The sequence below is a fragment of the Lacerta agilis genome, chromosome 9 (assembly GCF_009819535.1).
Source record: "Lacerta agilis isolate rLacAgi1 chromosome 9, rLacAgi1.pri, whole genome shotgun sequence".
Taxonomy (NCBI): Eukaryota; Metazoa; Chordata; class Lepidosauria; order Squamata; family Lacertidae; genus Lacerta; species Lacerta agilis.
In genome coordinates, this window is record NC_046320.1 from 63,766,225 (window position 1) to 63,788,372 (window position 22,148).

The 22,148-nt window shown below is 47.8% G+C and overlaps 1 protein-coding gene across 1 annotated transcript in view; it reads right to left on the bottom strand.

The window, feature by feature from the left end:
* The window catches only part of FRAS1 (Fraser extracellular matrix complex subunit 1), a 306,274-nt gene that overhangs the window by 282,915 nt on the left and 1,211 nt on the right, over window positions 1–22,148 (bottom strand). Inside the window, exon 2 of the mRNA XM_033159574.1 lies at window positions 9,620–9,651. Within this exon, the coding sequence (XP_033015465.1) occupies window positions 9,620–9,651 (32 nt within the window). The remainder of the gene's footprint in view (window positions 1–9,619; window positions 9,652–22,148) is intronic.

The following is a 22,148-nucleotide window of genomic DNA, read 5'->3' on the forward strand; positions in this document are numbered from 1 at the left end:
AAATAAAATAAAAATTGGAAAGGGGGCAGAGAATTGTGGGGGGGGGGGAACCTTTGGCAATCCTTCCTGACGTTTTCACTGTAAATGATTTCGGCCCCTGGAACGCAAGCCCTGAGGAAGTTGAGAGTCACCTGCACTCCAGGGATGAACTGGAGTCAAAGATTCTGGAACTTGCTGTTGTTTAGTCATTTAGTCGTGTCTGACTCTTCATGATCCCATGGACCAGAGCATGCAAGGCACTCCTGTCTTCCACTGCCTCCCGCAGTTTGGTCAGACTCATGTTGGTAGCTTCGAGAACACTGTCCAACCATCTTGTCCTCTGTCATCCCCTTCTCCTTGTGCCCTCCTTCTTTCCCAACATCAGGGTCTTTACCAGGGAGTCTTCTCTTCTCATGAGGTGGCCAAAGTATTGGAGCCTCAGCTTCAGGATCTGTCCTTCCAGTGAGCACTCAGGGCTGATTTCCTTCAGAATGGAGAGGTTTGATCTTCTTGCAGTCCATGGGACTCTCAAGATTCTCCTCCAGCACCAAAATTCAAAAGCATCAGCCTTCTTTATGGTCCAGCTCTCACTTCTGGAGCTTAACCTCAGCAAAAAAATTATGCCCATGCAGCTGAATTCTACCGTGTCCTCACACAATGAGTCTCCCACCATCACTTTTGTAACCAAGCATTTGACCTTTCTGCCTTTTGTTTTCCTTCAACTATAAAGCGGTGAATCTTCCAAGGATTCTCGCAGGGAAATGCAGGCCGCCTTCAGAAGGCTCAAGAAGGGCCATGCAGCTTTGAGAATGCGGCGAGGGACAAGTTTGATTAATCCATGCGACAAGCGGCCATCCCAGGCTTCAAAGCCATCGGAGGGAGAGGTTTTTGCAGGCAGGGAGCCCCATGCGTGTCCGGTCATTGAATCTCCAGCAACATCTCCCTGGGCGCCATCGTTCAAAGAAGAGACGGAATCATTTGAAAATCGAACAGCGATGGCTAAGGAGCTACAGATCACCGGTACCCAAAGTGGGTGGGCTCCCTATGGGGCACTAAGAGGCCAGGGGGAGGGAGGTGTGAAAAATGACCTATCCTGACTTTGAAAAGCTGGTATCGCTGGATTGTTTTGTTGAATCAATTAAACCAAGTCGTTTTAACTGGATTTTGAATAAATGCCCAATTAATCGAATTTATTGTGCTGTTATCTTCCTTAGTGAGCAATTCAACTGGCTACTCTGAACAACACTTCCTTATAGGCAGTGTTAGAAACTCAGATATATAAGCTCCATCACCAAATGGAACCTTAAACCAGGGTTACGGTCGCCAACATCTAGGAGTTTTTGTTTTTTGTTGCAGCAAAATTTATTACTATTATTATTTTTCATTCCATTTCTATACCGCTTTATATTTTAAAGGGGGGATCTCAAGGTGGTTTATTATTATTATTATTAGTAGTAGTAGTAGTACCCCACCCATCTGGCTGGGTTTCCCCAGCCACTCTGGGCGGCTTCCAACAGATATTAGGATACATTAAAATATCACAGATTAAAAACTTCCCTGAACAGGGCTGCCTTCAGATGTCTTCTGAATGTAAGGTAGTTGTTTATCTCTTTGACATGAGATGGGAGGGCGGGCGCCACTACCGAGAAGGCCCTCTGCCTGGTTCCCTGTAGTTTTGCTTCTCGCAGTGAGGGAACCGCCAGAAGGCCCTCGCCATTGGACCTCAGTATCCAGGCAGAACGATGGGGGTGGAGACGCTCCTTCAGGTATACTGGGCCGAGGCCATTTAGGGCTTTCAAGGTTAGCACCAACACTTTGAATTGTGCTTGGAAACATACTGGGAGCCAATGTAGGTCTTTCAGGACCGGTGTTATGTGGTCTCGGCAGCCACCCCTAGTCACCAGTCCGGCTGCCGCATTCTGGATTAGTTGCAGCTTCCAGGTCACCTTCAAAGGTAGCCCCACGTAGAGCGCATTGCAGTAGTCCAAGCGGGAGACAACTAGAGCATGCAGCACTCTGGTGAGACAGTCTGTGGGCAGGTAGGGTCTCAGCCTTCGTACCAGGTGGAGCTGGTAGACAGCCGTCCTGGACGCAGAATTAACCTGCGCCTCCATGGACAGCTGTGAGTCCAAAATGAACACGTTATAACATCAAATAAAACAATCCAGAAAAGGACAAATGCAAACTTCAAGGAAAATATTTCAGGTCCTTCTCTAAGTGACATTTTGCTTTCCCCATTTATTTATTTTTTACCTACTTAATTTATAGAACTGCCTCATAGCAGAAGGACTCTAGGAAGCCAGTGGGGTATAGTGGTGAGTGTGTCAGACTAGGACCTGGGAGATCAGAGTTCAAATCCCCACTCAGTCATGAGTGATGCCTCTTTACCTACCTCACAGGGTCGTCGTAGGGATTAACCGAGGAAAGGGTGAAACGTGTACTCCTTGGAGAAAAGGGAGGGCGTTATAAATGAAATAAATAAGCTCTTCAGCTTACCTGTTTAAGAAAGATGGAGTCAGCCAGGTGGAGATGCTAGAGGTGTCCAGGTGGTCGCCAGTAGCAAAATGCGCCTGGCTAATTTCTAAGGGGGCATTGGGGATGAATTTGAACCAAGAAGGTGGTGGCCCCAACAGCATCCAGCGCATCCACAGGAGGCAGAGACAGTCACCATCCTGGGTGGCTTTAAAAGAAGATCGGACAAATTTGTGGGGGACAAAGCTATCCATGGTTAGTAGCCATGATGGCTCTGCTCTGCTTCCACGGTCAGAAGCAGTAACGCTGCTGAATACCAGCCAAGGGAGTGTCAGGCTTCAGGGAATCGGCTTCCTCCCTCTGACAGTAGAGAAGCAGAACAAAGGAAAAGGAGCCTTCTTACCAGTTAGAAACTTTAATAATCACGGCGAGAGAACAAAGAACCCATCTCCCAGAATGGCGGTGCTCCCAATTAAGGATACCACCCACTTCCATCCCTATTAATCTACACCACTCCTACGTCTTGTAAGCTGAGTTTGCACCCTCTGTGCTTTCTATTCTGCCACTTTCTGAGCTCTCCATGACTTTGGAGACGGTGTGTGTGTGTGGATACTGTCCAGAGGCTGTGAATGTGTTAACCCTCTCTCTTCCAATTACAGTGTTTCTTCTCCTAGCTGTTCCCCATCCAGCATTTCCCAGCTTCTGCCTTCTGAACGATGTCCCTCTGCAAACCACTGTTCCAAATCTATACTGCCCTCCAGCTACTGGGAAGGTTGAGGATCTGGATCAGGAGCAGGAGCAGGGGGAGGGGCAGGCTCCCACCATTCCTCCTCAGTGCAGCAGAGAGACTGCAGGAGGGAAAGCGCTCTTGTGCTCGGGTCCCGCAAAGGTGGTTTTAAGGTAGCGCGACTGGCTTGGCCGCGCTAGGTGCGGCACTGCAGGCGGCGCTACAATAATGGAGTAGAACAGAGCGAGAGAGGTGGGGCAAGATGGCGAATTTTAGCATCACACAGGGCGCCACTGAAATTTGAGAGCCCAAATCTGCCACTGGGTCCTGCTTGTAGGCTTCCCATAAGCATCTGTGAGTAACAGGATGCTGGACGAGATGGGCTGCTGGCCTGATCCTGCAAAAACAGGCAAGTACATCATCCCCTATGGGGATTCAGAGTGCCTCTTTTTTCTCTCTTTTTTTTGTTGCACAAAGCTTAAGAAGAGTTCCTTCTCCTCCCCCCACCCCCATTACGTTCACTGGGGTGGGGGGTGGGAACGCTTTTGCATAAAATATTGTTTTTCAGCATTTACCATTGTACACAGCCGTTAAGTGCTTAGGAAGCAGGATACAATAGCACATAATCAATCCTTTCTGTAATGCGCTTCCTTCAAAGCCTGGTGAAGACAAAGAGGAATGTAGCTGACTGAAAAGGAAAGTAGCTGACTTAGACACCTATTCATCTATTTTATTTTTTATTTTAAAAAAAGAACGAGCTGAACGCCTCGGAGGTGCAGGAGGGAAGAGACACTGAGGAGGACGGCGAAGGGAAGCTCGCGGACCCAAAAGGTAGAATTGCTTTGCTCAGGAAGCAATGATTAAGGTGAGCACTTCTGAATCACACAGAACCACAGAACTGTAGTCAGAAGGGACCTCTGAGGGTCATCTAGTCCAACCCCCTGCAATGCAGGAATCTCGACTAGATCATACCTGGCAGGTGGCCATCCCACCTCTGCTTAAAAACACCCAAGGAAGGACAGCCCACTACCTCTCATGGGAGTCTGTTCCACCCCAACAAAAAAGAAACCAGTCTGGAAGGGTTGCCAGCATTTTTAATTTTAAAAATGTTCTGCTCCTGTGCTTTTTGCATGACACAGATGTCGCAAGTGAAGCTATCCACACTTGTCTCTATGCCAAGAATACCTTCCTGTGCTTAGTTTCATCTGTGTCAGGCTGCTGTAAAAGGCACAGCGACAGAGCCCATAAAAAAAAATTGGCAACTAATTTTTTTTTTAATGTGCCCTTTAGCATGCAGAAAAAGCAACCGACGAGATCCACTCCAGTGATCCAGTTACTGCCAACCTTGCAGTATCTGACAGCAGTCCATGCATTAGTGATCACTAATATTGCTTCCCTTCCACGGCGCACCCCTTGCACCCACACCTTTTCGGCTGCTGTCATTGAATGAAAACGCAGATTCATCAAGGAATTCATTTCTGTCAGTTACTTGCTGCTGCAAGAGTTGTCGAGATTCTGAAATCTTCAAGAGGTCGCTTAGATCAGGCATGTCCAGTGTCTGTTTCGGGGGCCTAATCTGGCCCGCTGGTTGGGTTATCAGCCATTTCCACTGCTATGGGAATTGTACTGCTGTGGTGCCGGGGGTGATGTGTATCTCCATCAGGCACTGAGCTTCCCTCACTCCAGCACTGTATCGACTTCTTTTGCCACTGCCACCAAGACCTTTGTGAGTACTTGAGGGGCCAGATCACACTGCTCAACCGGGGTTAACAACCCCACATTGCCAACCTCCCTTTTTAGACTCAGCTGATTGTTTCCAAGCAAAACATTTCTTGTTAAACACAAACTTTGACCTGGTTACAGCCAGCAAGCGGCAACATGCAAGGAAATACCTATGCAAGAATGGCAGTGGAGATCTCTTGACTGTGGATGTAGAGCCAGTGTGGTGTAGTGGTTAAGAGTGGTAGACTCATAATCTGGGGAACCGGGTTCGCTTCCCCGCTCCTCCACATGCAGCTGCTGGGTGACCTTGGGCTAGTCACACTTCTCTGAAGTCTCTCAGCCCCACTCACCTCACAGAGTGTTTGTTGTGGGGGAGGAAGGGAAAGGAGAATGTTAGCCGCTTTGAGACTCCTTCAGGTAGTGAAAAGCGGGATATCAAATCCAAACTCTTCTTCTTCTTCTTCTTCCCATCATAAAGACATTTTTTAATTACAGTGGTACATATCCGAAAGCCAAAGCCTTATCCCAAAACATTTTTGCAGGATTCTTCAAAAGATATAATAATTCACCATCCAGCATCTCCATTTCAATCTTCAAAACAATTTTTCTATATTCAACCCTGTGCCTCTCACTCCAACAGGGTTTTTCTTCTTCCTGGAGTTGCATGGTCTCTGCATGTTGTTCTGTATATTGTTCACTAGTTATATCCTCAAATTCCTTAGGAGAGTTCTCAGCAACGTTACCAGTCCCAAAAAATATTTCATCGACATTCTGGTTCAACAGTTCTAGTCTCTGGTACAACAGTTCTAATTCCAAAAGAATTGTCCTTTGTTCTTGGGTCATTCCCGGATCTTCATTCATTTTTAAAAGCGAAACCAAAAAGGGTAGAAGTAGGCAGGAAATAACAAAGTTCAGTACTTTTCCATCTTCAAACCTCAAATTCCAGCCGCCATTTCCCCCTATTCAGGGTGCCGAAGCTCTTTATAATCCACCGATTTTGAGAAGAAATACTTCAAAAATATCAGTCCTCCCCTAACAGGGGTTTTAACAGTTCGATCTTGAAACGTGCGCCAAAAGAAACATTATATCAACTAAGTGCAGCAACAGCTAGAAACACTGTCACTTTCTTAAAATCAACAGGGGAGAGGAACGGACTTCCTTTTTAGCATTCCTCCCCAAAAGCCAATTGGATCAATTTAGAAGCCAATTAAACTCCGTACTTACAGCTTACGGGGTTCTTCTTTTTTTTCTCCAATCAAGTACCTCAGGTTAAGAACTTAATTCGTTCCGGAGGTCCGTTCTTAACCTGAAACTGTTCTTAACCTGAAACACCACTTTAGCTAATGGGGCCTCCCGCTGCCACCACACCGCCAGAGCACAATTTCTGTTCTCATCCTGAAGCAAAATTCTTAACCCGAGGTACTATTTCTGGATTAGCGGAATCTGTAACCTGAAGCGTCTGTAACCTGAAGCATCTGTAACCCGAGGTACCACTGTATTTGGACTTGAAGAAGTGGTGCAGTGGCTAAACTAAAAGTATTGGACCAGGACCTTGGAGACCAGGGTTCAAATCCCTGCTCAGCCATGAAGCTCACCTTGGGCCAGTCACTGCCTCTCTCAGCCTGACCTACCTCACAGGGTTGTTGTGCTGCCGCTGATGATGATGATAATGATGATGATTCCACTTTTACCCCAGAACAAGGACTCAAGGAGGCTCACAAAAATTAAAACACACAAGGGGGCAACTGAAAGAAATGTTTCACGGCAAGTGAAGTGATGAGAACTAGAGACTAATAAGAACTGATGCAGCGATGTGGACATATCTTGGACATGTTACGCAACGGGGGGGGGAGAAACCTGATCTTAAGAAATTGTATTAAAATAAATTAATTTAGCATGGCTTGTAACAATTTGGAAAAATTGATTTTTTAAAAAAAGAACGGCGGAAGGAACAAAAATTAAAAACACAGATTAAGACGCAACTAGCCAAGCTACAGCTCTTGCTGCCATTATCTGGTTCATGAGAACTTTCCTTCCTCAGTCCCTCCCACGACATCTGCGGAGATACATGGAGAGGAACCAGCAGTCTATCATAAGCGGAGGGCTAAGAATCAGTCACTTAGGCTGTGCCACATCATGACAAAAGGGAGCTCTGTACGTGTCTGGCATCCGCGCTGTCTTTGCCACCTAGGAAAACCTACAAGCCTGGTGAAAAAAAAGTCCTGCAAATATCAGCCGCACGTCAGCAGGCAGTGGTGACATCCTGATGTCTCATTTCCGCGTGTTCTGAGCACCAGTATATTACAGTACTTATCGAGCCAAAATGTGGAGGGGAGAATTATCTGCCGCACAATTTATTAGAGTTGATGGAGTGTAGGCAGATTTCTCAATAGCCTTTAAAACATTGTGATGCTCCACAGTATATTTTTAATGGAAACAAATGCATGTAATCTGCTCCGGCTTTTCGCCGAGCCGTCCGCCAAAGACAACGGGCCGTAAATCAATTTCATCTCATCCCCCCACCCCTCTCTCTCTCTTTGCAACAGGACAGCTTTAAAGGGACAATGTCAAAGTTGGGAGGGAAGAGGAATTTTAACTCTAAGAGGGTTAGACGCAGGGAGCAACTGGCGGCATACGGATGGAGGAAAGAAAGCAAACCGCATTTGCACAAGGGCATTAAATTGAGAGCTAAATCTCAGTTAGGAAGGTCAGACACAGAACAATGGGGGGGGGCAATTCACACCTCACAAGGTAGGGGATAAAAGGAGTTGCATAGAAACCACCTAGTCCATGCATGCCGGAAATAATTGGAACTACGTCTCCAGGAGAGCTGGGCAATATCTGGTTTTCAGTGTGGTGTAGTGGTTAAGAGCAGCAGACTCGTAATCTGGGGAACCGGATTCGCGTCTCCGCTCCTCCACATGCAGCTGCTGGGTGACCTTGGGCTAGTCACACTTCTCTGAAGTCTCTCAGCCCCACTCACCTCACAGAGTGTTTGTTGTGGGGGAGGAAGGGGAAGGAGAATGTTAGCCGCTTTGAGACTCCTTCGGGTAGTGATAAAGCGGGATATCAAATCCAAAACTCTTCTCTTCTACTCTTCTTCTTGATACTGTGTATTACCAGCTAAACATCGTGATATACTGATATATCACAATGTCTGAAATAAGGATGGAACTATGTAGAGGCATTGCCTAGCTTCACAGTTCCCCCCCACACACACACATTGTGATTTTTGCATAGCACACACACACACACACACACACACACCATGATTCGCAATATACGCCAGGTCAAAAATTATGAAACCAATATCTTGATATGGGCTGTAAACCAGTTTGGGGTGATATATCACCCAGCCTTAACACACACCATGATTCGTGATATATTGCCAGGTCAAAATCACATACTGTTGGAATTCACAATGCGTTGTTAAAGCTATCATACAACAAAACTTCCTCCTCCCAAAACCAGCGTTCTCCCAAAGAGGTAAGCAACGGGAAAATACAATGCAAAGTTTGGAGAAACATTTGGATTGACGCAACATTGTCTAACCTCCCCGCAAACAAATCAGGATAAATAGTCCTCGAACAGGTCAACTGGAAACAACCTTAGAATCTCTCGCCGCTTTCCTCCCACGGAAGATTGATGGGAGCATTTTTTGTTAAGCACACCATGCAATGAAATGTCAAAAAAAGAAAGAAAAGGAAAACCCACAGTTGAGCCAAAAATTGGCCCAGCAGTACTAAGGGCAGTTCACCCTTCTAAGGCAGAGAATTAAAAAGCAGGCCGTACCCATCTCTCAGGCACTTGCAACCTAATCTCACATGCCACACTCTACATAGGGGAAAAGTTTACATACATTTCCTGACACAGCTAATACTTTCTCTTACAGCATGGCTAAGCCGACAAAGATCATTACTCTTAAAAAAAACTCAGCAACAATTTATATCATAAAATCAAGGCTTTAAGAGTTTTACTGAAAATCGTCTCCCGTGCTCACTCCTTCAGCCATGGATAAAAACACAGCTGGCTGAAAAACGGAAATCTCAAACATGTTCTGTACCTCAGGGCTTACAAAACACACACCCCTATATACAGTGGAATCCTAGGCATGATTCTGTGTCTACCCAAAATCAAGCCCCGTTCAATTTAATGGGACAGAATAGTTAAACGCAGTTCTGTAACATTTTTTTAAAAGGTTTACTTACAACCATAAAAGGGCCATGTAACAAATATAGAGTTACCTTTCAGATCAATAAACAGTGCAATTCTATGAATGTTTATCCAGAAGTTTTGCTGGGCTCGAATTGGGAGGGTGTGTTGAGGGTTGCAGTCAAAGCCATGCCTCGTGTGTTTTTTTAAAAATGATTTTGCAACTTCGTAAAAAGGTAACATTGCAATGAAGGGATAGCATTGGGGAAAGAAGCAGATAGGCCTTTTGCAAAATCTGCAAATGCTCCCTCCCCAAGCCCTCTCCCCCGCCCCCCCGCCAGTTCGAGCCAACTTGTGCCCCATGGTAGCCATCTCAAAAACAGTAACAGCGGATGCCATCGCAACAGGTATGCGGAGCTGGGACCTCTCCGGTCCCATCATCGTCTGAGTGCTGTGCTTTCATTCTTCCAGGCTAGAATTTGCTTCAAGGACAAAGCCCCTTCCATGCCATAAAATGAAATCTAATTCAAGCACAGCTAGTCACAAATAACATTAAATATGACCTACCTGAAACGATGAGCCTTGGTAGATGCATACACCTGAAAGACCAGAAAGAAAATTGTGTTAGACAGACATAAAAACCATTAGGAAATGGGAGGGGGGGGGAGAGAAGCACCTTTAACAGTCCCTACAAGGGATGCGGGTGATGCTGCGGGTTAAACCACAGAGCCTAGGGCTTGCCGATCAGAAGGTCGGCGGTTCGAATCCCCGCGACGGGGTGAGCTCCCATTGCTCAGTCCCTGCTCCTGCCAACCTAGCAATTCAAAAGCATGAAGTGCAAGTAGATAAATAGGTACCACTCCGGCGGAAAGGTAAACAGTGTTTCCATGTGCTGCTCTGGTTTCATGAGAAGCGGCTTAGTCATGCTGGCCACATGACCCGGAAGCTGTACGCCAGCTCCCTCAGCTACTAAAGCGAGATGAGCAACGCAACCCCAGAGTCGTCCACAACTGGACCTAATGGTCAGGGGTCCCTTTACCTTTATCGGCCACTTGCAACCAGGTGAAGATGCCCAGGTGCCATGATGACGCCTGACATCTCTACCATCTGGAGGTGCATGCCTGGGGATCATTGGGTCTTGATTGTTTTCACACACTAGTGCCACATCCATTATTATATGTATATCTGTTATATTTTATCTGCGCAATCAGAATGAATTTCAGGAACCAATTTTTTTTTTCTTTTCTTGGCAGCCTGAGCAGGAGCAGTGAACTTTATACAGCCGTACCTTGGTTTTCGAACAGCTTAGTTCTCGAACGTTTTGGCTCCCGAACGCCGCAATCCCGGAAGTGAGTGTTCCGGTTTGCGAACGTTCTTTGGAATTTGAACATCAGGTGCGGCTTCTGATTGGCTGCGGGAGGTTCCTGCAGCCAATTGGAAGCCGCGCCTTGGTTTCTGAACATTCTGGAAGTCCAATTTCTAACACTGCTCATACGCACCTCTGCTATCCATCCAAGCAAGCAGGGTGCACCAACATCCAAGAACACAAATCAGTCAGTGGGAAATGCTCAAGGAGGGTGCAAAGCATGGCCGGTGAGGGCATGGCGTGGCAAAAGAAGGCGTGGCTGGGAAGGGGGTGTGGCTGGAGAATTCCGAGGTCCAGAGGTTGCCCATACAAGCAGTGAAATAAGTTCAGAGAAGATTCAGCCACATTCTCCATTTGGTGGAGACCTGCCTTTCTTGCAACTCCTCTGAGAAGATCACGAGTTGAAGGGCTGGGGAGGGATGATCCCTGACAAATCTACGGCTCCAACTCGCAGTTGCCTTGGGATGGCAGAGCTGAAAAATAGCACAATTCTAGTGCCAAGGGGCACTAGAATGCAACACCCCTTGCCTGGCCTCCAAGGAAGAACATCATAGCCAGAGGGTGGGAGGCCCCTCCACCTATCTATCAGACAGAGAAGTGCTTTCTTTCCTCTGCCCTCCCTATTCCTTTTTCCTTTTGTGTGGTTTCAATTGGGTTCTGAGCTTGCAAGCAGGGACTGTTTTACACAGTATTATTATTTTTTCCTTTACATATAAGGTGCTATTTTTAAAAGAGGAAAATAAATGTGAGGAAATGAAAATATACATATATACATATATGTGTTTGTGTGTGTGTGTGTGTGTGTGTGTGTATATATATATATATATACACTGTATATATATAGTATATCACTATAACAGTTAACAGTTACCAATTACATTTATTGTTTTAACCTACTGTATTTTGTATAAATGAGCTCCAGATTTCATTATACTTGTCCATGCAAAGTCTGAACTTTTAATATCTTCCTAGCCCTTTGAAAACCTTGGGTGCTTTGTAAGTGAGAAAGAAGCACAGCAGAAATGAGTTGACCCTTTAACAGCCTGTCTTCCGCCAACTTCAAACCTGGAAGAGTGCTTGTTGCTGTTGAAAGGAGCCTAGGAAACCACAGATGTTCCTAAAATAAGTTATCATCCGTTCTAAAATGTATCTCAGCAGCTGCAGGGCATGAAATGGAACACTGCAACGAACTATGCACGGCACCTTGGTATGAATACACAGAACATGCTAGAAAGGATGCAGCTGGCCCAAACGCTAGAATTTTAGCTTCTGGAGATATTAGGGGTTTGGGGCAGGACCTGAACTCAGATCCAAGGGAACACATCACAAGGATTTTAGAAATTCACGCAGAAAAAAATTAACAGGGTATCATAGGGGCAAAGCAGAGCCAGTGACAGATTGCGCCGGCCAAAATAGAGGCAGAGGGTTAAAATAAGTACAGTATTTGTGCTATTAACATCACATCTAGTTTGACCCTCACTTAGGAGGGACCAGAAAATAGAAGCTGGCCTGGTAAATAGGAGAGTTGGAGCATATGCAACACGAGGTCTGTGCACGTCCCTCTTAATCCGATTCAGGGCACAATCCAGTGCTCTGGAGTGCCCCATCCAAGCTGGGACAAATAAGGACCAATTGATCCTGATCGATTGAGAGTCCTAGCAGTCTTTGATTAGGGTTGAACCCCTAACTAATCACAGAGGTTGCACAAGTATTGGAATTCCACCTTGGCCCACAAGAGAAAACTAGACGACCCTTCCCCATTCTTGAAAAAAGGGCATTTTTTGTTTTGGCAGAGGTCTCATGGGAGACAGGTGCGGTTTCGTTGGCAAAAGACTACATTTCCCATCATCCACTGAAATTCTGAAGAGAGGGAACGGGGGGAGGGGAGCCAGAGAAGGAGGTGGGGCTATAAATGGCCATGCTGAAGCATGAGCAGAGGTCTGTCAATGGGAACAATGACACTTCTGCTGAAGCCACGTGACCCCATTTGACAGTGCCATCTGGGTGGACCCAATCCAGCACTGTCTCAACCTGTTCTGGTCAAACTCTGGGTCAAACTGATTCGGCTTGGGGTCCAGGATTTGGCATGAACCAGTAAGGTAAAAGGTAAAGGACCCCTGAATGGTTAAGTCCAGTCAAAGGTGACTGTGGGGTTGCGGCGCTCATCTCGCTTTCAGGCTGAGGGAGCCAGCGTTTGTCCACAGACAGCTTTCCGGGTCATGTGGCCGGCATGACTAAACTGCTCCTGGCGTGACGGAACACTATGATGGAAACCAGAGCTCATGGAAACGCTGTTTAACTTCCCTCCGGAGCGGTACCTATTTATCTACTTGCACTGGTGTGCTTTCAAACTGCTAGGTTGGCAGGAGCTGGGACGGAGCAACGGGAGCTCACCCCGTCACTGGGATTCGAACCGCTGACCTTCTGATCAGCAAGCCCAAGAGGCTCAGTGGTTTAGAGCACAGTGCCACCCACATCCCCATAAACTAGTGCATAACCCTGGCACACTATCCACAGAGGGTTGAAAGGGGCACTGGAGGTCCTCTGGTCTAACCTCCTGCTCAAGATAGGATCTGCAACTCAGATTGCGACTACAGCATCCTTGGGAGATGGCAGCTGAGTCCCTGCTTCAACTCCTCTGACAAAGAGAGCCCAGCGCAGCATGGAAATGTTGCAATCTGAAAAACATTTCCTGGGCAAGCATTTCACTGTATCTTAAACAAAAATGTAGCAAGGATTAAATCACACCCTCCTGAGCTGGCAAGCTCTTGCTCAGAATAAGTCACAGCTGACACTCATGCAAAAATCACAGGGTTGCTGCTGCTGTTGCTTTATTCATCTGCTACAATTTTTTTTAACGCACCTTCTACAAATGAGACTTACAGGGAGGACTATGAATTATTGCAAAAAAAGGACTAAGAAGGAGTTTATTTAGGATTTGGATGTTATAGCAATAACTATTAAAATAAAATGCAAAATCAGAAAGAAAGTTAGAAAACCATTAGTCGAGGTTGACAGCTTTGATAGCCTTTGATAGCCAAAGGTTTGTTATATTGTATAACGTGGGGTGTTATGTTTGGAAAACATGTGCAAAAACCAATAAAAATTATTTAAGAGAGAGAGAGAGAGAGAGAGAGAGAGAGAGAGAGAGACTTACAGGGAGGACATCCTTTGCCAACCTGGCACCTTCCAAGTATTTTGGACTACAACTTCCATGAGCCCCAGCTGCTAGTTTGGACTGATGGGAGTTGTAGTCCAATGCACCAGGTTGAGAAGGCCTGGGTAGGAAATAAAGCCTCTTGGATTTTTAGGAGAGTAAAGCAATGCTTTTTATGGAAATCACAACGCACCACACACGCCTTCTTTCTTTATTTCTTTCTTTCTTTCTTTCTTTCTTTCTTTCTTTCTTTCAAAAGTGCCTAAAGGGAATTGCAAAAACATCAAGCCAGACACTGGCCATTTGTTTGGTGAAAAGCGATGCCTCTCTTGTCTTCGAGGCGCAAGTGGCTCTGCTGCAGGATGCAATCGCTCGGGGTTCTGAAGGACACAAGGATTTGGTTCAATGCCGCCTGGGGACGTGGAGACAAAGGAAGGGTTTATGGGCAGCGCTGCAGTTGGTCTCCCCAAGGAGGCAGCAACAGTCACTTCTGCACGGCACCTGCCAGACCGTTAATAAAAGTGTCAAGGCCGGGGCCTTCGCAGGAAGCTGATTGCCTGCTTCCAACGCTATGAAATCCAATGCGGGAGGGCAGTTTTGAAAAGGAGGAGATGGCCCTACAAGAACAAGGCATTAAATGCCCACAGAACCAAAGATCACCAGGGGCCTCTGATTATCCCAATGAAGCCCAGTTTCCCACAGTTTATCCCTGCCAAAATGGCCCAATCCACAGAATCACAGACTTGGAAGGGACCCCCAACGGTCATCTAGTCCAACCCACTGCAATGCAGGAATCTAAATTAAAGCATCCATGATGGGTGGCCATACAAACCTGGGCAGGCTCATGTTTTATTTTCCGCTAACAAGCCACCCCACGTTATGTTAACTCCGCTGCCCTAATTGCAAAATAGGTTGTTGTTGCTGTTGTCAACAGCATCCATAACTCATCCTTCCTCCAAGGAGTTCAAGACGGCGTACACATAGCTGCTCTCCCGTTTTATCTTCACAACCATCTGACAAGGTAGGCTGGAACAAGAGAGTCCCAGAGTGGTTTAACCCGGAAGAGTCAATCCCTCTTCGCAGGGGTGGCTGGAGAACTGTGGCTCTGGGAGGAGAATCTGGGGCCTGCTAACAACTCTCGGCGATCTTAACAGCTCCCAGAAATATTTGGGGAAAGCCATGGCTGCTTAGAACGGCCTCACAACACTTCAAATGTGGGATTTCAACTGTTGGCAACTCCCCACCCCCCAAAAATGTGTCTGGTGCAGCCAGCCAGACACAAAGACCATGTGGATGGAGGGGAAGAGAAAATTTAATTTAGAGAGCCGCCTACTCTTTTGCCTCAGATTGTGAGCAGAGAGCCAGGAGTTCATTATTCCAAACTAATCCATCACAGCAAATGCCCACTTCGGATAGCAGTAGGACCGAGGAAACCTGCCCTGTGGACAGTCTTTAATCACCCTTATTGCAGGACAAAATAGTTGCCGTTTGTTGAAGGGTAACTAATAGGGACATAGGAAACTGCCTTATCCCGAGTCGGATCGTGGCTGCAGTTGAGTTCAGTGTTGTCTACACTGGTGGGCAGGGCCTCAGCCTGAAAGGTTTCAGTCCGGAGGCTCTTCCCGGCCTTCTCTGCCAGGGACTGACCCTTGGATCTTCTGCATGCAAAACATAAACACACACTCTGCCCCTGGAATATAGCACCTCCCTAAGGAAGTCTGCTCACACTGAGTCAGACCACTGGTCCATCTAGTTCCATTCTGTTCACACTGGCTGGCAGCAGCACTCCAGTTTTAGACAGGAGACATTCCCAGCATAATAATAATAATAATAATACCCCACCCATCTGGCTGGGTTTCCCCAGCCACTCTGGGTGGCTTCCAACAAAATATTCATCATCCATCATCATCATCATGAAACATTAAAAAGGGCTGCCTTCAGATGTCTTCTAAAAGTCAGGTAGTTGTTTATTTCCTTGACATCTGGTGGGTGGGCGTTCCACAGGGCGGGCACCACCACCGAGAAGGCCCTCTGCTTGGTTCCCTGTAATCTCGCTTCTCGCAGTGAGGGAACCGCCAGAAGGCCCTCGGAGCTGGATCTCAGTGTCCGGGCTGAACAATGGGGGTGGAGACGTTCCTTCAGGTATACAGGACCGAGGCCGTTTAGGGCTTTAAAGGCCAGCACCAACACTTTGAATTGTGCTTGGAAATGTAGTGGGAGCCAATGTGGGTCTTTCAGGACCGGTGTTATATGGTCTCGGAGGCCACTCCCAGTCACCAGTCTAGCTGCCAAGGATTTAGAAGTGCCAAGGACTGCACCTGGGGCTTTCTGTGTGTAAAGCATGTGCTCAATTACTGATCTATGTCACAGAATCATAGAGCTGGAAGGGACCACGAGGGTCATCTAGTCCAACCCCCTGCAATGTAGGAATCTTTTGCCCAATGTGGAGCTTGAACCCACAACCCCGGGATTAAGTGTCTTGTGTTCAATAGACGGAGCTATCCCTCATCCTGCATGCACCCTACCTCCAGGGTCGGCTCCAGGTATTATTTTATTTTATTTATTAAATTTGCATCCAAAGGTATCTGGCCTGTTCACAGCATAAAAACACAAAGCACGAAACAAAAATAGAGAACGAACAAACCTAAAAGGGCATCGGACGTCAATCAGTCAAAGGCCTAGTTGAAGAGGAACATTTTCACCTGGCACCTAAAGATATGTAATGAAGGCGCCAGGCAAGCTTCCCTGGGGAGAGTGTTCCATAAATGGGGAGCCACCACAAAAAAGGCCAGTTCTCATGTTGCCACCCTCCAGACCTCTCGTGAAAGAGGCACACAAAGAAGGGCATCAGAGGATGATAGCTGAGTCTAGGTCAGCTTCTAAGGGGAAAGGTGATCCTTGCATTGCAATCCTGAGCCATATAGGTCAAAACTAGCACTTTGAATTGGGCCCAGAAAACTAACTGGCAGCGAGTGCAGTCTAGCCAGGATCAGTGCAACTGGTGGATGAAGGGTCCCTTGTGTCAGATCCTGCTGCATCAACTTTTATTATTTTACTCCTGCTTGCTTCCCCCCCCCACTTGTTTTATCTTGATTTGATTCCTGCCCCTTTACATTTATATCCCACTTTTCTTCCACCATGCAGATGGTCTCCCATCCAGACACTGGCCAGACCCAGACCTGCTTAGCTTCCGCAAAGTGGGTCGTCGCATATGCCCCTCTGCCTTCAGAACGTAACCTGGGACCACCCTGAGATTTTGCTAAACTGAAGGGCAGCATATAGATAGTTAAAAAGGACCCATCTTAAGTAGGAAAGCAAAAAACAGTCAATTCAGATTACAATTAACCTTAAGTGGGGTGGAATTCGTTTGTCTGCACAAACATTTGTTTTCCGGGCATCTGATGTGTGTTCAAACCACATCTGCCACACTGCCTATTTTCACCGTCGAGAGATATTTATGATGTAACATTTATAGAGGGGATTCCAAGTATTCTGGGTCTCTCCCAGCCCTGCTTGGAGATGCCAGGGATTGAACCTGGGAACCAGGCAGAGAGCCTTCTCAGTAGTGGCACCCTCCCTGTGGCACGCCCTCCCATCAGATGCCAAGGAAATAAACAACTGACTTTTAGAAGACACCTGAAGGCAGCCCTGTTTAGGTCTGGTGACTTCCGTTTCAGTGTATCTGAAGAAGTGTGCATGCACACGAAAGCTCATACCAAGAACAAAAATACCAAGAACAAACTTAGTTGGTCTCTAAGGTGCTACTGGAAGGAATTTTCTGTTTAGGGAAGTTTTTAGTGTTTGATGTTTTATCGTGTTTTTAATATTCTGTTGGGAGCCACCCAGAGGGGATGGGGAAACCCAACCACATTTTGGGGGGGGGGGTTTATAAGTAATAAATTATTGTTTTTATTTTTCTGCATGCAGAGCAGATGTTCTCTGCCGCTGAGAAACAGCCCTTCCCTTTAAGCTTCACATTCGTGAGCTCTATTCAGATGACTGCTCCTTATAATATTGCACACACAGAAGTAGGAATCCTGTCTACTGGTTCTGCTCTCCATCTGTTCAGACAAACCCACGGAAAGAGCCTATGCACAGCTTGTACATACAGCTTGTCTGCGTGCACAATGTCTGAACACACAATCGGGAGGAAAGCCTGCAAAAAAAACCCATCCACATACTTTGCTGGGTTCAAAGGTTTGGCTGAACAGAGGCGAGATCTGGGCAGTAATAGCAGGCAAGAACTCTGCTCCCCAGCCATACTGTCCATGGAACGGTCAGCAAAAGAATAGGAATGCACAGAGCTTTTGATGGATATTGAGCTAAAGCAACATATCCCATCAGGCCACCCTTGCCTGGAGTTGGGTCTGCAGCGCCCATGGAGCTGGCTGGTGTATCACTGCACAGCATACGAGCATAAGCTTGCCAGCTCTGATCAAAGCCTTTTTGAGCCCTTTTAAACTCTGTAGTTAAGGGACGCAGGTGGCGCTGCAGGTTGAACCACAGAGCCTAGGGCTTGTCAATCAGAAGGTCGGTGGTTCGAATCCCCACAACGGGGTGAGCTCTCGTTGCTCAGTCCCAGCTCCTGCTAACTTAGCAGTTTGAAAGCACGTCAAAGTGCAAGTAGATAAATAGGTACCACTCCGGCGGGAAGGTAAACGGCGTTTCCGTGCGCAGCTCTGGTTCGCCAGAAGCGGCTTAGTCATGCTGCCCACATGACACGGAAGCTGTACGCCGGCTCCCTCAGCCAATAAAGCGAGATGAGCGCCGCAACCCCAGAGTCGTCCACGACTGGACCTAATGATCAGGGGTCCCTTTACCTTTACCTTTAGTTATGTGAACACCAGTGGTTTAAAACCCAGTGAGGTTGTTTCCTTCCCAATGCATTTCAAGTTGCCATTGCACATTGTTGCACACACCAGAGAGGGGGAGGGGATGCCTTCACCTGTTGCACATTACCTGTTTGGCTTCCTCCACCCCCCTGCATTGACACTCTGTTTGTGAAGGTTTAATCTGAGCACGATGCGCAGCGGCTCTCTCAAATGAACACGCCTCTGCTTAACAGCAAAGTGGGAGTAGCTTTGGTTAAAGCTGGTTTGGCGGGAAATGCATCAAACAGCAGCATTCCTCAAGAAACTACAGGATAGCTCTTCACTGTGGATAAGGTTGTGTGAGCTCACTAGAGCCAGAGTAAACGGAAATGTGTACCCACACTGCATTTCCCCCCAAAACAGCTTCTAGGAGCTCACAACATGGTGTGAAAGTGGCAGCCTTGTCCTTTCATTGATCCTCATATAGACTGCCACTGTAGAGAGAGGTTCGGTTTTTTAAAAAAAAGTTTTTGGTTTTCAGCATTAGTAGCTAAAAGACTGGTTCTCCATGAACCTTTTTTAAATAGATCTATCCTCTATGAGCTAAAAACCCTGCAAGTTAGTGAGAATCATCAGACTCTGTGGAAACGTGTTCCACAAGTTAATTATAAGTTGCACAGTGGCTCCCTTCATCTCTGAGCTCCAGCCAATCACTTTGTCTGAAGAGCCTGAATTCTGGTGAAAGTGAGCAAGCGAAAGAAGGGAGCATCGATTTACAAAGTTCTACTGGGGGCTCTCACTTGGATGAAAACTAAGCAGGCATAAGACCCCGAAATTGTTCAGCTTTTTTTAAGACTCTCTCAAATGTACACACCTCTGCCAAAAGTAAGTTTCTGGGCTTTTAAAAACATTTTATAGCATTTTTATTAGTAGTATTATTTTAATCGCCCTACTTGCCATACGTCCGGGTTTTCCTGGACATTTTGCCGACTCAGCAAAAATCATAGGAAGCTTCCATGTACCAAGTTGTACAGTGGTACCTTGGTTCTCAAACTTAATCCGTTCCGGAAGTCCATTCCAAAACCAAATCGTTCCAAAACCAAGGCGTGCTTTCCCATAGAAAGTAATGCAAAACGGAGTAATCTGTTCCGGACTTTTAAAAACAACCCCTAAAACAGAAATTTAACATGGATTTTACTATCTAACGAGAGCACTGATCCATAAAATGAAAGCAGTAAACAAAGTACAGTACTGCAGTCACAAAACCAATCCATCGGTAGCTGAACTGGGTTCCGCACTGTCACAAAAACAAGGAGCCACAAGAACGCAAAATAAACAGCAAAAAGAGTCAGACCTTAGCGTCACGGGCGTCGCGAGGGGGGATGGGGGCAGTCCACCCCGTGTTCCAGGGGAAGGGGGGGTGACACTTGGGCCAGCCCCGCCCCACCCCGCCGGCGGGCCCCGAGCAAGCCATGGAGCGAAGCCGCACCGACCCACGGCCAGTCCAGGGTCTGCTGCCGGCGCCGCTATGGGGCTGCCCTGCACGGACAGGGAAGCCCCAGGATCCGGCGCTCCCTCGGCGGGTTGCCGCTGGAGCAGCAGCGCCGGCGGGATGGACAGACTGTCCTGACGCATGCGTCGTGACGTCATGGCGCATGCGTCAGGACGCCCCGCCTCCAGTTGTTTGAGTACCAAGACGTTTGAGAACCAAGGTATCACTGTACTGTCCACACTGACTGGCAGCAGCTCTCCAGGATTTCAAGCATTCCCCCCCCCACCTGGAGATTGAACCTGGGACCTTCTGCTTGCAAGGCGGATGCTATACCTCCGAGCTACAACCCTCTCCCTGGTACTTTGATGGCTGGTCCATGCTCGCATCATCTCTGACTGTGGCATCAAGCAAGGACTTTGTGAGCGGGGCCATCTCATAACAGGGGCTGGGTGGCGCGGTGCACCAGGGCGCCAGGCCCCCCAGGGGCGCCCCCGCGAGCCCGCTGGCATACCAGGCGCCCCCTCCCCAACCCTGCAAGCTTAGCCGGCTGCCCTCCGGAGCCCCAGCTGGGGCGCTGGGAAGGGCGCGCAAAGCCCCGCACCGCTCCAGCGCACGCCCCTCATCCCCCGCTCGCCCACCTCCCTCCCGCGCTGGCCACCCCTCGGGGGATCAGGGGCGTGGCGCTGGAGCGGCGCGGGGCTTTGCGCGCCCTTCCCAGCGCTCCAGCTGGGGCTCCGGAGGGCGGCCGGCTTGCAGCGCCATGCCCCTCATCTTCCGCTCGCCCACCCCCCTCCCGAGGGGTGGCCAGCACGGGAGGGAAGTGGGCAGAGAGGCAGCCCACCGGGGGCACCGAGGGATCGTCGTGCCAGGGCGGCCGATCCCTTTAAGACGGCCCTGTTTGTGAGCTACCCCAGGACTAATCGCCACAGACCAAAGGCCTGCATCCCATAAAGTCAATTCCAAGACGCAGCGGAGGCAGCTCACAGTTCAGCAGAGAATCGCCAAGTTCAGAGGAATCAAAGAACTAGAGATAATCGGGTGAAGTAAAGAGAAACCAAGCACGTGCCCAGGTCAAGTGGGCATCTGCTTGGCAGCAAAGCCCGAAGCTGGGATCAGAAATGTGGCTGTTATGGGTGAAACGACTCTTGGAGTAAAGGGGGGGGGGAACTTGAGCATGAGAGCAGGTAAGAGAGTTTTTATGCACAATTAAACTCTCCAGGCCTTATGTCATCCAGCCACTTTTTCCACTCCAAGATGGCAATAAATCTTGCTGTTCCCTGCATGCGCTCCAGGAAGAGGCGGGGTCGGTGGGTAGTCCATGCCGAAGCAATGTCAGCCGTAATGTTCACCGCGCACTGCCTTGATGGATTGTTTTCCAAACAAACAAGGCGTCCCAAAATTGATATTGGCATGCCTAATGCAGGCAGCAAGACCTCCCGACACACGGGCCGGTTTTTGCACACCATCGAGTGCAGAGCTGGTGTTAAAATAGTGAAAGGACTAGTTAAATAGGGAGTCACCTTTTCACTTCACATTTCTGGTTTCTAACAAACATGTAGCAAAAATAAATAAATTCTTAAGCGTAACAGCAACTGCCAGGGGTGAAGATGTCTCAGCTCTGGGAGCTTTCAAGACAAGCGCCTTTGAGAGCTTCTCTTGCTTCTGCATGTGTGAATGCTGTTACTGCCGGGCAGAAAGCATAAAGAGGAGCCGGTTTTAAACAGCCAATTGTAGGTTACACATCTATTAAAGCTGCACCGCTTCCATAGCTTTATGTACAAACGCAGCCTGGATACACTCAGTTGGCTAGAGCGTGGTGCCGACAATGCCAAGGTTGCAGGTTTGATCCCCATTTGGGACATCTGCATATTCCTGCATTGCAGGGGGTTGGATTAGATGACCCTTGGGTCCCTTCCCACTCTAAGATTCTGTGATTCTACAATTCTATGATTCTATCTCTTGGGAAGGGCCGTATCCCAGTGGAGCAGCATCCCAGCGTACACAAGAGGTCTCGGGTTCAACCCCTGGCATCTCCAAGTAAGACTCCTGCCTGAAACCCTGGTGAGCTCCTGCCCGTCATTGCCAACGATACTGATCTCGATGGTCCGACTCAGGGTAAAGGAGCTTCCTAGGTTCATTTTGCTGGCTCATGACATATTCTGGCATGATTGAAGAGCAGTTTGGAAATCAGGTGGCATGGGAGACATTCTGTTTTTCAAGGTGTGCCACCTAAGGGCAGAACTTCAGGAGGGGGAACTGAGTGTTGAAGT